General features: G+C 39.7%; 4 protein-coding genes across 5 annotated transcripts; all 4 read right to left on the bottom strand.

Annotated features, from left to right (window-relative positions):
- Positions 1–63: 63 nt before the first annotated feature.
- Positions 64–3,553, bottom strand: LOC124205637 (matrix metalloproteinase-A-like). 2 transcript variants are annotated; one of them, XM_046603088.1, is made up of 12 exons: positions 3,425–3,553; positions 2,604–2,746; positions 2,439–2,503; positions 2,240–2,366; positions 2,031–2,144; positions 1,797–1,962; positions 1,565–1,707; positions 1,328–1,473; positions 1,150–1,243; positions 1,012–1,074; positions 795–953; positions 64–715 (listed from the first exon to the last, which is right to left on the bottom strand). In XM_046603088.1, exons 2-12 carry the CDS (start codon positions 2,641–2,643, stop codon positions 213–215), a joined length of 1,620 nt encoding a protein of 539 aa, XP_046459044.1. In that variant the 5' UTR covers positions 2,644–2,746; positions 3,425–3,553; the 3' UTR covers positions 64–212. The 2 variants fall into 2 exon arrangements, with proteins under 2 accessions (XP_046459044.1, XP_046459043.1); XM_046603087.1 differs by having other exon boundaries at positions 1,797–1,965.
- On the bottom strand, positions 2,769–5,277 carry LOC124205640 (neutrophil collagenase-like). The gene is made up of 9 exons (XM_046603091.1): positions 5,116–5,277; positions 4,924–5,050; positions 4,718–4,831; positions 4,462–4,627; positions 4,243–4,385; positions 4,003–4,148; positions 3,839–3,926; positions 3,712–3,768; positions 2,769–3,642 (listed from the first exon to the last, which is right to left on the bottom strand). Exons 1-9 carry the CDS (start codon positions 5,206–5,208, stop codon positions 3,158–3,160), a joined length of 1,419 nt encoding a protein of 472 aa, XP_046459047.1. The 5' UTR covers positions 5,209–5,277; the 3' UTR covers positions 2,769–3,157.
- A 1,380-nt stretch (positions 5,278–6,657) lies between these two features.
- Positions 6,658–9,396, bottom strand: LOC124205636. Its single transcript, XM_046603086.1, has 9 exons — positions 9,131–9,396; positions 8,980–9,063; positions 8,588–8,911; positions 8,364–8,514; positions 8,174–8,295; positions 7,969–8,115; positions 7,745–7,896; positions 7,325–7,676; positions 6,658–7,263 (listed from the first exon to the last, which is right to left on the bottom strand). Exons 1-9 carry the CDS (start codon positions 9,330–9,332, stop codon positions 7,124–7,126), a joined length of 1,674 nt encoding a protein of 557 aa, XP_046459042.1. The 5' UTR covers positions 9,333–9,396; the 3' UTR covers positions 6,658–7,123.
- A 1,456-nt stretch (positions 9,397–10,852) lies between these two features.
- LOC124203553 lies at positions 10,853–13,083 on the bottom strand. The gene is made up of 8 exons (XM_046600224.1): positions 12,687–13,083; positions 12,549–12,632; positions 11,958–12,272; positions 11,760–11,892; positions 11,570–11,691; positions 11,375–11,503; positions 11,070–11,140; positions 10,853–11,002 (listed from the first exon to the last, which is right to left on the bottom strand). Exons 1-8 carry the CDS (start codon positions 13,081–13,083, stop codon positions 10,853–10,855), a joined length of 1,401 nt encoding a protein of 466 aa, XP_046456180.1.
- Between the last annotated feature and the right edge of the window lie 940 nt (positions 13,084–14,023).

A 14,023-nucleotide genomic window follows, 5' to 3' on the forward strand; every position in this document is an offset into this window, starting at 1 on the left:
AAAAATAAAATGTGTTTAAACAAACAAGGTCATTTGCGTGCGATGAAGACATTTACGTTACAGTTCCATTTTCTAAACAGCTTTATAGAGACCAGGATCAAGTGGATTCATCGTCAATTATAGTTCTTTTTCTTTTAAAAAAATCCAGTGAAACAGTATTATTAATATTAATCACATCGCACACATTGTTCAGCCAACATAGCACAAAACATTCAGTGTGACTCAAGAAATTCCTCTTGTAAAATCCATCCGGTAAAATGAGTCCATTGTTCATCTCGTTCCACACCTGCGTCGTCAAATAGAGACACTTCTGGTGTCGATTTCACATCAATCTGCAACCAAATGTCGTCATTCGTCTCTAATTTTAGCGTCGACTGGAGACTCAGCGGACACTTTTGATTGTCGACGGTGTTGGACTCTTCTGCTAGGGCCCTTCCGACACGATCACCGTTCTTGTAAAGTCCTATCCCTAACTGCATCTTTTCTGGAGATTTGGACTCTGGGAAAGCGGCTAATCCCGTAAAGGAGAAGAAATAAGTGCCAGATTTCGGTGCCGCGAATATTCCTGTTTGTAAACGTATGGCATCTCCAATGTTGACTCGAGCGAAATCGAACGGAATCGCATCTTTAAATGCGTAAAATGGACTGTTCCGTTGCACGTAGAAATAGACGGGCGCTGATTTGACCTCGGTGTGACCGATCCATTTTTGGAATTCTATTTTATTTTTAAATATTTGTAATTGAAAGCTGCGATTAATAAAATTGATAGCAGGCAAGATTTTTTTCACATTTACCGTTGTTGCTGTTCGGATTAAAGTCGCAAAAGACTGTATCGATTGTGGCCTTTGTTCCCTTCACTAAAAATATTCCGTTAATTTTCTGACCCATTGATTCCAAGTCTTCGCAGGAGGTTGGCATTTTACCGTCGTTGTTCTTTATGTCTCTCGTTCTCGCTTTTCAATTGAAAAAGGTTTACAATCACATTTGGTAAATGATTTTGAATTATCTCACCGTTTAAAGTTGTTTTCAAAATCTCGATGGTAACCTTCGCTTCCTCCAATTCCCTTTTTGTTGCTGCAAGCAAATGATAAAAGATCATTGAAACCTTTCCGTTATTTTAAGAACAGAATTTCTTTTTGGTCAAATTACCTCGCAATTCTTTTTCCAATTTCCCCATGTCAGCTGCAATTCCTTTAAATTTTTCTTTTAACCACCCATCATTGATTTTCGCGCCATAGAGTTGCTTTGAAGAAAAAATGTAAGTTAGCGGAATAAGTCAGAACAGAGTGTCCTCAATTCACCAGTTTACAAACGAAAATGAATAAACCTGGATTCTGTTGACGTCGTCAGTTTCCAATTTGAAGTCAGAGCGGTAATCGTAGAATGAGTACATCACAGCCGTTTTGGATTCAGAATGCTCCAGACCAAGGGCGTGGCCAAATTCGTGAGTAGCCACCTGGAACAGATTCGCACCTATGCAATTTATAACCATTGGAATTCTCAATCAAAAAGGATATGGCAATTTTAATAAAATAGTTATAATGTTGCCGACAAAATTTGTTACCATCACTGCTAATGGTCCATGTTTCGGCTTCGTCGAAATGTGCGTCACCGCCCGATTGGGGAAAGAACGCGTGAGCTAAAATTTTACCTTGGCCATCAAACGCGTCGTGATTTCTACTGTCTGAATGAGCGCCAGATTCAAAACTGTAATTAATAAAGTTCAATTTAGTATTGAAATAATATACTAGCAGATGTAATTCCAATATAAGTTACGTTCGTTATTGTTTCATTACCGGATTTCGATGTCAACGTTTCCCGTCTCAACAAAAGTGAAGGTCAATGGAGTTACTTCCTCCCACAGCCGAAACGCGTTTGCGATTTCTCGATCTACGACGGATTTTTCCAAATCCGGCGTGTATTTGCTAATACTATAAGTTAATTCATCTTTAACCCAACGATCTTCTATTAAAAAGAAACGAGTCACATCCTAGAACTAATATCAAGATACATATTTAAAAAAAAAATACCTTTAATTTCAATGCTGCGCTTCCGGCGAGTGGAAGAACCTTCCGGTATAATACGATCCGGAAGTCCGCAACGCGGTTTCCTCATCCATGTCAATGTTTCCTCGTTCACAATACCTGAAAATAATTTTAAAAAGAAGTTAATAACACAATTTCAAGACAAGCCTATATAAGTTGCTACATTACAGCATCTGGTATGTAAATGATCTAACCTGTTGGATCCAAGCCGGCATAGGATTGAAAATCGCTTATGGCGTTTCGCACAGTATCAGCGGAAACAGATGCAGTGGAAGAATTCTTTAGTCTCGGTTCTAGGTAGCCAAAACTCGCTAGAAAACTCTAGACCAAAATTAAAGTGAAAAATATTATTATTTAGTCCTCATGGTGGCAGCTAATGTACACGAGGATTACCAGGGCTTCTTTGTCGGGAGAGACAGGAGAAGCGCCACTTAGGATTATCACAACACCTAACACCACTAAATTGAAAAACATTTGAAATGTAAAAATGATTTAGACGTCTGCTGATGCGGACAGGTACAGTGGAGTCTAAGAAACGGACTGAAGGATATTTCTTACCAGTGGCCCTGCATACTTGGCAAAGCGAACGACCTCTCATTTATAACCGCACATTGGTAATTTCCATAAGCCTTCCCGTACCCGCAAGTTATGTTCAGTTGCCGAGTTGCTACTTGCCAGATAGCAACGAAAAAGGAAGAAACCTGACAAAAGTCGTTTTTTACTTGGAAAAGCATTTGTCATTCTCAAGGACGTTTTGTCGAGATCAAGCCAGCGTGACTTTGTAAAGAAGAAGGTGATAAAAGCAAAAAAAGGCCATTTGCGGTGTGACATAGTGATTAATTCAACACAGTAGGTTTTACATGCAAACGAAGGCTAACGGAAGCCTTCAGATAGTAAAGTCAAGACAAGCACGGTGTTTATAATTGAATATTTACAATTAGCCAACAGTTGGTATCAAGTAAATATTCTTCAGCTTGGATTCCCCTACGTATTTTGACTTTGTACATGGGCATCAGAACGAATGGATTCTAGCTGTTTTAAAACAATCCAGGGGAAAAGAGTGCTATTAATCTTTATAGCACATATTCTAGAGCCAAGAGAGCACGGAACATTTAGAGTGACTCAAGAATTTCCTCTTGTAACATCCATCCGGTAAAATGAGTCCAATGGTCATCTCGTCCTGGACCTGCGTCGTCAAATAGAGACACCTCCGATGACGATTGGACATCAATCTGCAACCAAAGGTTGTCATGCTTCTCTAATTTCAGCGCAGACTGGAGACTCAGCGGACACTTTTGTTTGTCGACCGTGTTGGACTCTTCCGTTAGGGCACTTCCGACACGCTTGCCTCTTAAATAAAGTCCTATCCCTAACTGCACCTTATTTGGAGATTTCGTCTCTGGGAAACTGGCCAATCCCGTGAAGGAGAAGAAGTAAATGCCCGATCTCGGTGCCAAGAATATTCCCAACGACAAATCCATGGCATTTCCATTGTTGACTCGAGCGACATCGAACGGAATCGCAACATTAGCTACGTTGAACGCACTGTTCCTTTGCACGTAAAAATAGAAGGCCGTTGATTTGACCTTGGTGTGACCTTGGAAATCGTTGTAATTGATTAAATTAGTAGCTGGCACATTTTGTAAATGCTTTCGAATAATCTCACCGTTTGTTTCCAATTCCGCGATGGTATTCTTTGCATCGTTCAATTCCTTTTTCGTTTCTGCATTCAAATGATCATATTAAAACCTTTCCGTTATTGTATGCAAGGAATTTCTCTTTGGTCAAATTACCTTTCAATTCATTTTTCAAATTCTTCACGTCATCTGCAATTTCGCTGAGTTTATATTTTAGCCATTTATTGTTGATGCCATAGAGTTGCTTTGAACAGAAAAAATGTAAATCAGCGGCATTAGCCAGAACAGAGCTTCATTGATTCATTAGTAAATGAATAAACCTGGATTCTGTTGATGTCATTGGGTTCCAATTTGAAATCAGGGCGGTATTCGAATGTTGGGAACATCACATCCGTTTTGGATTCAAAATGGGCCAGACCAAGGGCGTGGCCAAATTCGTGAGTAGCCAACTGGAACAGATTCGTACCTGTGCGTATTTAACAATATAAGAAATCTCATATTACACAAGCTAAGGCACTTTAAATAGATTAAGGGGAATGTTGTTGACAAAAATTTGTTACCATCACTGCTAATGGTCCATGTTTCGGCTTCGTCGAAATGTACGTCACCACCCGATTGGGGAAAGAACGCGTGAGCCAAAACTTCACCCGGCCCTTTAAACGGAGTATCATCTTTACTGTCGGAATGACTTCCGGACTCAAAACTGTAAAAGTTCAATTTAATATTGAAACAATAATAGCAGATGCAATTGCAATATACTTTACGTTAGTGTTTATTACCTAATATCGATGTCAACGTTTCCCGTCTCAACAAAAGTGAAGGTCAATGGAATTACTTCTTCCCATAGCCGAAATGCTTTGGCGATTTCTCGATCCACGACGGATTTGTCAAGATCCGGCGTGTGTTTGCGAATACCGTAAGTTAATTCACCTTTAGTCCAACGGTCTTATAAATTAAAAGGAAACATGAGTCACCTAAAATAACTCAAAAACGAGCACAAAGAAATCTAAAGATATAACAAACAAACAAAAATACCTTTAACATCAATTCTGCGCTTCCGGCGAGTAGAAGAACCTTTCGTTATATCACGATCCGGAAGACCGCAACGCGGTTTCCTCATCCACGTCAATGTTTCCTCGTTCACAATACCTGAAAATAATTTTAAAAGAAGTTAATAACACAATTTCAAGACAAGACCTTGTAAGTTGTATTATAGGATGCTGTTATGTAAATGATCTAACCTGTTGGATCCAAGCCGAAAAAGGACTGGAATTCACTTACGGCATTTCGCACAGTACCAGCGGAAACAGACGAGGTGGATGAATTCTTTAATTCCGCATCCAGGTAGCCGAAACTCGCTAGATAATACTAGACAAAAAAATTTAAAAAAAAATTTAGTCGACATGGCGACAATTTATTGACACACCGATTACCTGGGCTTCGGATTCGGGAGATTTGTCAAGAGGGACAGGAAAAGAGCCACTTTGGTTTACCATAAAACCCAACAGCACTAAATTGAAAAACATTTGAAATGTAAATTTGATTTAGACGTCTATTGATGCGGGCAAGTCCGGTAGAGTCTAGGAAACGAACTGAAGGATATTTCTTACCAGTGGCCCTGCAAACTTGGCAAAGTGAATGACCTCTGATTTATAACCGCACAGTGGGAATTTCCATAAGCCTTCCCGTTCCCGCCAGTTATTTTCAGTTGCCATTTGCTAGATGGCAACGAAAAAGAAAAAAAAAACCTAACAAAAGTCGTTTTTTTACTTGGAAAACCATTTGTCATTCTCAAGGACAATAATTTGCATTACTTTTCGTTTTGTCGACTTCGAGCCAGCGCGACTTAATAAATAAGAAGTTGATAGATTGCAAACAAGGCTATTTGCGGTGCGACATAGACATCCTTCCATTTATGGCCGGCTTATTGTTAGTAGTATTAGTCACCAGGTGCATGTGGATGCCTCATCAATTGGTCTGGATCGTTGGTCTTGACGGTGTACTCTATAAAACAAGTTTTGGTAGCAAGCAACTTGTTTCCATTTAATAAATAAACGTGTCTTTTAAAAGTAACCGCAGGCAAAACATAAAGTCTAAAGAAGATTGAATTCACGAGCAAAAGGGAAATGACCCAATATTACTAGGTCAATGTCAGCCACAACACTTTCTAACATTAGCTTGTTTCACTTACAGACTTGGGACGCTGTGGGGTGTGGGCTGAACATCCGGGATTCCGGGTGCAGGGTCGTTCAACTGGGCGGAATTTTGGGAACTCCCAATAAGGCGGCTGGATTCAGGGCGTGATTAAAGTATCGGTCGGCCTCGACATTGCCTCGACATTATTGGTGGAATCTCTGCCACCGGCGAAAAGAAGGAAATCAAAGAAGCAACGACCGTTAGACCTTGTTGCGTGTCTCTAGTAGGGCTGGTGCTCACAGCGGGAATGGACACTGTTCTTCATATGAAGATACAAGTTCAACAGCCACGCTTTACTTGTTTGGCCTCGTCTTGTTGTGACAGCACATGAGTGATCAGAGAAACACATACAGATTAAGAAACACATCCAAGAAAAAGTAATTTTAGCTTTCGTTCCATATTCAGCATGAAGAGATTGAAAAACCAGTGCAGGAAGATATTCCATACCTGATATCTTGTAAGATGAAATGTTTTGACTATTCTTTGACTTGACTCGTTTGTTCCAACCACGTGCAAGTGGATGGGGAACACTCGTTATATCTCTTTGGTCACATGCTTACTACAATTTAACAGTTCAATGAGTAACATTTTAAGTTCACAGAACACCATTGATGAGCTAACTTTCGTGACTAGCCTACAGAATACGATCATACGAACAACGTCGAACATGCAATGATGGAATTTCGGATCCTGTTTGATTTGATTTCACAGACAGCTACGTGCTACAAAGACCAAGAACAAAGTGACTAGCGCCTAGCGGACAACTTATTGACAAGTTATAAGTTGCGAAACAGTGTTGCCAATTTATTGTTATTTAATTCTTTATTGTCAATTTCATTTTATAACAGTATTAATTGACAAAGAATGGATCAATGGATGCAGTATCATTAAATAAATATAAGTTCATTGAAAAAGCAGAGTTATTATAGACATCTATAGCTCTGGGAAAAGTGTCATAAAATTTCACTGCACGCGACATAGAAATCATTCCGTTTATGGCCGGCTAAGTTTTTAAAAAAATCCCATTAGATAATTCAGGGGCAAGTTAATGCAAATTATTAATCATATTCTCGATCGTGAAGTCACGGTGAACCCCATGAAAACAAGTTTTGGTCACGAACGGCCACTAAGCAACTTGTTTCCATTTGATAAATAAATAATCGCAGTTCGTAAAACAAAAAAGGAATTCCACAACCAAAATGAAAATAATTTACACTGGGAGTTGCACTATTCATTTGCCCAAAATTATTTCTCTTGAAAGTCTAAACAGAATCCCGTATTGGCTGTATCAGCTGATGCCCCGATAACATTCGACGCCGCAACTGCGGTCACTGCCCCTTCAGTCCCGTCCGTTCGGTAGATGAGTCGGAATGGCACGATCGCAGCTGTATAAACAGACACAATTCAATATTAATAGGACATTGCAAATCAGCTTATTTCACTTACAACAAACTTGAACACTTTGAGCTGAACCTCCAGGTGCAGGGTCGTTCAAAGGCGGAATTTTAGGTCCTCCTATGGCGGCTGGATTGAGGGCGTTGCCACAGTAACGGTCGGCCTCGACATTGGTGGAATCTCTGCCACCGGCGATGAGCAGGAAATCGTAGAGGCAAACGGCTGTGGTACCTTGTTGGGTGTCTCTGTAAGTTGTACCCACGGCCGAAAGAGTTGCCGCAAAGTTGATTAAAGTTGCGCTGTTGAGGGCGACGTCAGTGCCACCAGGCTGTACCGTCGTTATGGAAAAGGCGTCGCCACCATTCGCCACCGAACAAACGGACAGACACATTTGAGTTGCTTTCTGTCAAATCGAAAAATATCGTATTTAAATTGGCAATATCGAATAATAGAAATTGTGATATCACATACCGTTGGATGCGCTTTAATTAATTCGGTCCTGAAACAGATCCTGTAATTTTGATTATTGAGTTGGCGCGTTGCTGTGCTGGCGACGTCCTGCCAGTTGAACGAACTGACTCTGCCGGAAGAAGAAGTGAAATACTGGAGACAATCTCTGGGAGCTAATTGCGGATCAAAATATTAAATTTGAATTAGCGCGCCATTTTCAAAAGAGATTAAAAATGTTATAGTACCCAAGTAATTAGCACCGCACGGGAGCATAGCAATTTTGATGTTCCACGAACGCGGAAGGTACGGATAAGTGCCGATGCCAGCAGCGAAATTGAATTTGAGATTCAGATCGGTAGAGCTGATGGCCGACGATTGGACATCAAGGTACACTAAGTTGAATTCAATTTGTAATCAAGTTCCATCGGTTTGAATAGATTTAATTCTTACTGTGCTGGCCGCTGTTATCTCCACAAATAACTGGGGCCACGTTAGACGACCCGCCAACTTCAAAAGTGTCGACGCAATTGCCAGCTGTCGGTTGCGCGGTCGTGAATGTTACGAAATCCAACCTATACAAGTGACAGAATCAAATAAAACTTATTGATTTTCAAATTAAATTCATTTATTTTGATATTACCGAACTTGGCAAATGGGTTTGATTTGTTCTCTACGTTTGTTGTCCAATGTGACAGTCAGTGAACAGGTGGAAGGGGCGCTGATTGTCGTCGCAGGTGATTGCCAATAAGTATTGTTCAACGTGATGGCACCGTTGCAAGTATTGATCGCATCTGTTATTATTTATACATCATAACGTGAAAATATTTTGATTATTTCAGAAAATTAAAAATTTGCATGACTTACTGACGCAACAGGTTAAGCCCAGGAGGCAGGTCCCGCTCGACCGGCCGCCAAATAAGGAGCAGACGGCCCGTGAAGCGCAAATTCCGGCGTCGCCGTTGCGTGACGTGCAAGAATCGAAAGAAGCGACTTGATAATTGACGTTGGGATTCACGGAAATGGGACCCAAGTTGAGGACGTTTTTAATTTTCTGGCCCCAAGGATTGTAGGTGCTCAATCCGCTGTTGAACTCCACCGGCCTGTTGCTCAAATAATTCTCGGCCAGACCAATGGCGAAACGACTTTCTTCTTTGTCGTCCGTTTTCTCACCTTCGTCATCTTCTCGGCCTATTTTTTAAAATAAAAGTCTTAATCTTATATCTAACTAAAAATTGAATAGTAGCCAATATACTCACTGCTGGCAAAATTATTTTTATTCGGGTTGGTTCTCGATTGCGGAATGGCTGGCGTCCGTCCTTCGTATGTTGGACTGGCATAAACTGGAATGGGAACCAAACAATTTATATAGTTAATGGAGAAACCAAATACTTAAGGAATTCTATTTACCTGCTGGAACGTAACGAAGATTCGGTCGATAGAAAAGAGAATTCCACAAATTCGGAGTGTATCCGTAAGCGTAAGCGAAATAATTTTCGGTTTGTTGTCTGGCGGCTGCGAATTTTAATTCTTCGTGATTTCTTCCTTCACAGGCTCGGCTGACCTGCAGCATTAAAACAGTCAAAAGGAACAGACAATAAAATTTCAACATTTTCCTGTTTTTTTTGAGCGGATCGATTCGATAGTTTTAAACTGGTGGAAGACCGGACAACAACTGTCAATTCTCCTCGGTTCGTTCGGACCTTTTATACCGATAAGACAATGAAACTGTTGCTCGTGTTATTAGTTTGAGAATTCTTTGACCAGCACTGGACCGTCGGGAATTCTTCTTTCTGCCCAAAAATGTTTGGGGTTTTTAGTGTTTAAAGGTCAATCCTTATATGCTCTGCACAGTATAATATCATGTTATGTTACTTAATTATATGGTATGTAGAATATGGAGATCCTCCTCTGAAGTATCTCCGAGCTGAATTGCAGGATGGCCATCAAACGTCCTCTTTCACCCTTGAAGTCAAACACTGACCCTTGTTTATGAGAAGAAAACGGTACCGTCGTTAACTTTCAGTTTCCGTGTACGAATTACTAATTAGCTGCTGGCCAGTCACATTGAAAAACCAAATTTCCTTTTTCGGTTTCCTCGTAAAAATTTAAAAAATAGACTTGGTGTCTTTTTTCTATGTGTTTACTGAATCTGACGTAACCGTAGACATCTAAAATGGCATAGAGATTAAATAGGAGATTAGATAGGATAGACACAAAACACCATAATCTAGGATTATAGGAGTGATAAAATGGGAATTACAGGGGGATAATAATACACATGAAACACCAAAGATTATTTAAGGTTGAATGACATTTAAGAAAAACTTACAGATCCGATGAAATGAATCATTCCAGCAAATGAATGCTACATGCAATGACATGAATTGCAAAAATCTCGTGACCTATATCCAAATTAGTATAGTTGCAACATTATTGCAGTTCATCACATCCCGTGAAGCGTTCTCTCGTTAGAATGTAATTGTTCACATATCGACACACAATTTTAAAAGAATAAACATTTGGAAAAGAAATCGTTTGCCGCGCAAAATTTAGTAAAATAAAACTAACGAGCCAAATGCTCAGGAGAAAAGATGAAACAAGTAAATCGTTATTAAGATAATAGACACTGGAAATTTAATTAGGTGGAATCGACATTTTCTAGACGCTAGTTTAAGTTATGCTATAGGTTAAATATACTATTGCTACTTCTAATTTTCCAAAGAAATAATTAATTCTATTAAGTTAATAAGAAACACTGGCGGAATTCCAAATTCAATCATTTCGCCACACGAAGATTTACAAAAACCGTTTTCAGTGAACCAATTTAGTCGCAGTATATGGCCAGATTGGATACCATCAAAGCCTCGAATTTTACTGGCGATTCAAAACTGATTCACTGAAATGATTTTTATTTAAAAAAACAATTCCTCAAATACAAGAAAATGATTACACACACGAAATGGCACGGCAATTTTCATTAGGAATACAAGACACAGAGAAACATGATTATTTAATTAAACATTGCCTATACAACCCGGTTACGATTTATCTAATTAGAATTGGCCATCGGTTTAACAACTTACGGAAGATTTGGTGGCGGCGGTTGATGGATTAGTCACCTGGAGCAGATCAGGTGAAGGCGGCGGTTGCAACGGCGGCGAGATTGGCCTGGATGACGGCCAGAGCGGAGATGACGTTGGTCGAAGCTTTGACAACGGAGAAAGCATCGCCTCCGTTGCTGTTGACCAGGTAGACGGCCAAGTTCATCTTTTCCGCTCTCTTGTTACACAAAGTCCATCAGCAAACACGTCAAAAAAATGAGATGCTAAATGAAATTTGCGTACACCTTTTCGGAGATGAGCTCCGTCCTGAAGCAAACGGTGTAGGTCTGGTCGTTTATCCGACGGGTCGCGTTACCTGTGGCGTGAAACAAACGAATTTTTATTAGCGCAAAGAATTATAGTCAATTAAGTATCAAAATTTAAATTTAATCCGCTGGATGGCTGATGGGAGATGTCTCTTGCAAGCCAAAATCCCACCTAAATGCGGTGGTCGCCTTCACAGATTAGGTGTGAATTTGGCTAAGAAGAAACTTCCATGTACAGTCTGGAAATCAATTCGTTTAATTAATCAAATATACTTTTAAATTACCGACGAGGAAGAATGCCCGGCAAGGAAGGACGACAATGTTCCACGAGATGGCGTCTGTTCCAGCTACGAAATTGAACATGAGCTGGACGTCGTTGGCGGTAACGGCCGATGATAGCACGTCGAGATGCTCTATGGAATTAAAAATAAATTTAAACTCGAATGAATTGATAAAATTTAAATTTCTTTTGCTGTTACTGTTAAATCTGCTTTTGCCATCACATTTGATGGGCACCACGGTAGATGATTGGCTGATTGGAATAGCGTCGGTACAAATTCCGGAAGTCGGCTGACTAATGGAGAGTGACATAAACTCCAACCTATTCAATACAAGGGAGATAGAACCTTTACTAGTGTTTACTCGATTAAGTTTTGACGAATTGTTAACCGGATTTTGCAAATGGGTTTCGACAGAAGTTGCAGCAATTTGCTCTTGGTTTTGACAGTCAGGATGCAGGTGGATTGAGCGCTAACGTTGGCAGATTGCTTCCAGTGAATTTCGCCAAACGTTTTGACCGGATCTAATTACAACAAATTTTTCTTAGCAACTTCACCTCATTTGACAAAATGTTTTTGATGTACTTACTGATGTAATTGACTTTTCCAGCGATGCAAGGACCTTTAGGACGGCCGCCGGAAAGTGAGCAGAGAAATTTCGTCGTGCAATAAATTCCGGCGTCGCTTCCGCTTGGAGAAGTTGTGACGCAAACAATTTGATTACCTGAAACAGGTTTTAAAAGATGTCGAGTAGGTTCGACTAATGTCACACGATTGGCTAAAGATCTGTAGAGTTTGGTTGAATTGAATCGGTTGTTCATGACGGCCCTGTTGATGACCTTAGCCGGAACTGCACCGTCGGAATTCAAACGGACTTGTACTGGTTTGTCGTTATCGGTATTATCTAATTCATTAAAAAAAACGTATTAATTCAATTTTCTATGCATCATTATTTCATTTTCTAACGGAATGAATAATACTTTCCGTTTCAGCCATCGTCGATTTTGTGAAGGATTATTCTTAACACTCGTCAACTTTATTAGTTCGTATTCTTATAATCGACGATCTAATACGGCCACAAGTGTTAAGATCTAACCTTAGTAATATCACTTTCGGATGTACTACACAATTATCAAAACAAACCAATCAATAAAGACGCAATGGATTTTATTTGACTTACTTTGATCGGGAATGAACGAAATCCTAGGCGATTTCTTAATGAGAAGCGATCGATCCAGCTGAGCCTCACGATCGGCACGCATCCCTATAAAGAACAAGATACATAAGAACTTCAAAGGAATAGCGTGTGCATAATTACTTGCGAGAGAAACGACTAGATTTTCGTAAAATGACATCAGCGGGGCTTGAGCGACTTTGTAGACATCGGCGAGGTAAAGTTGCGCTCGTCGTCTAACATCCACCAGACGATCTCGATGTTCGTCGTTGGCCGCCAGCGGGATTGCCAGTTCGGAAGAGTTGATGATTTTCAACAGCAAAATGATGAGGAAAATAAAAAAGACGATGGCCGACAGTCTGTCGTTATTGGTTGGTTTACTTTTATGAACGACAATTGTTTTTCGTCGATGTTTTCTGGCCAAAAGATTCTGCGGCAAATTGTTTTCAAAGATGGTGGTGGTGGACGTGGAAGATCGCTTCCTGTTCTTATTAAACACTGCGATGCTCTTTAAAATTAGAACTCGGCGAGAATAACTCATCTTCTGATGCAATTCCGGAATTTCGAATTCTCCCGCCAGTTCCTTGTTTGTATAAATTCAATATCATGAAGGATTCCATTAGGTCGTTTTTGACGCGTTCGACTTTTGGCCAGCACAGGGATTCCTCACCATCACATACACTCACAAACACATTAAAGTTTAACACTATAATTTTCACTTGGGGGTTTTGGGAGCTAATTAGGGATAATGGAGAATAAACAAATCAACCAAAGCGATAAAGTCCTTTTTACATTGAAAGGTTTGAATTTACGATTTGAACGGGCTAAATGACATTTTCCTCATTTACGGGAGATGGGATACCAATTTGTGAATTACTTTCAAAGGGACTAGGGGAGATTAAGTATCCGAAAAGAAGTAGAAAGTCAATGGATGGACACAAATTTCGATAACATTTGAGAATTGCAAGCAGAATTAATATAAGTATGGAATTAGAATTTTTTCAAATCAGATGGCTCATGCAGATTAAAATTTTTGAGAAATGTTTGAATGCTTGCGATTTTTTATTAGTAAGCGAATATGATTTTGATTGGCAATGAATTAAATGATCTACAATGCGAATTCGCGATTCAGGCAATACTACGCGATAATTGTCCGCTTGTTTAAGCGAAAATTTTCCGACTATTGCTCCGATTTCATTCAACTTGATGAATCAGGAATATAGTCGAAAAGTTCTCAGTTTCCATAGTCGGATTGAATTTTGTGCATCTAGTGAGGAATAACAATTTAATCAACTTTCATGCAAATTTCATCTTTAAATTAATAACTCAGTATCATCATGCTCATATTTTTGAAATTACAACATGCACATTGTTTGACATGCAAATTAAAAGCAGGGCAGATAGAACCTGGTTGGTTCCATAATTACTTACCTGTTCAACCACCCCAACAAAAAATAAAGCATTTGAAAATTGTTGGCGTA

This window comes from Daphnia pulex, chromosome 10 (genome assembly GCF_021134715.1).
Source record: "Daphnia pulex isolate KAP4 chromosome 10, ASM2113471v1".
NCBI lineage: Eukaryota > Metazoa > Arthropoda > Branchiopoda > Diplostraca > Daphniidae > Daphnia > Daphnia pulex.

What these genes read in the sequence shown, in the direction of transcription:
- LOC124205637 (XM_046603087.1), bottom strand. Translation starts at nt 2,643, where the DNA reads ATGAGAGGTCGTTCGCTTTGCCAAGTATGCAGGGCCACTG. An exon ending in GCGCAGCATTGAAATTAAAG is followed by an intron (nt 1,966 to 2,030) that starts GTATTTTTTTTT and finishes TCTTTTTAATAG; the next exon opens with AAGATCGTTGGGTTAAAGAT. An exon ending in ATTGGAAAAAGAATTGCGAG is followed by an intron (nt 1,075 to 1,149) that starts GTAATTTGACCA and finishes ATTTGCTTGCAG; the next exon opens with CAACAAAAAGGGAATTGGAG.
- LOC124205640 (XM_046603091.1), bottom strand. Translation starts at nt 5,208, where the DNA reads ATGTTTTTCAATTTAGTGCTGTTGGGTTTTATGGTAAACCAAAGTGGC. An exon ending in CTCCCGAATCCGAAGCCCAG is followed by an intron (nt 5,051 to 5,115) that starts GTAATCGGTGTG and finishes TTTTTTGTCTAG; the next exon opens with TATTATCTAGCGAGTTTCGG. An exon ending in CGCGGAATTGGAAACAAACG is followed by an intron (nt 3,643 to 3,711) that starts GTGAGATTATTC and finishes ACGATTTCCAAG; the next exon opens with GTCACACCAAGGTCAAATCA.
- LOC124203553 (XM_046600224.1), bottom strand. Translation starts at nt 13,083, where the DNA reads ATGAGTTATTCTCGCCGAGTTCTAATTTTAAAGAGCATCGCAGTGTTT. An exon ending in TCTAGTCGTTTCTCTCGCAA is followed by an intron (nt 12,633 to 12,686) that starts GTAATTATGCAC and finishes TGTTCTTTATAG; the next exon opens with GGATGCGTGCCGATCGTGAG. An exon ending in CGGAGCTCATCTCCGAAAAG is followed by an intron (nt 11,003 to 11,069) that starts GTGTACGCAAAT and finishes TTGTGTAACAAG; the next exon opens with AGAGCGGAAAAGATGAACTT.
- LOC124205636 (XM_046603086.1), bottom strand. Translation starts at nt 9,332, where the DNA reads ATGTTGAAATTTTATTGTCTGTTCCTTTTGACTGTTTTAATGCTGCAG. An exon ending in TCTTCGTTACGTTCCAGCAG is followed by an intron (nt 9,064 to 9,130) that starts GTAAATAGAATT and finishes TTCCCATTCCAG; the next exon opens with TTTATGCCAGTCCAACATAC. An exon ending in AAACCCATTTGCCAAGTTCG is followed by an intron (nt 8,296 to 8,363) that starts GTAATATCAAAA and finishes TCACTTGTATAG; the next exon opens with GTTGGATTTCGTAACATTCA.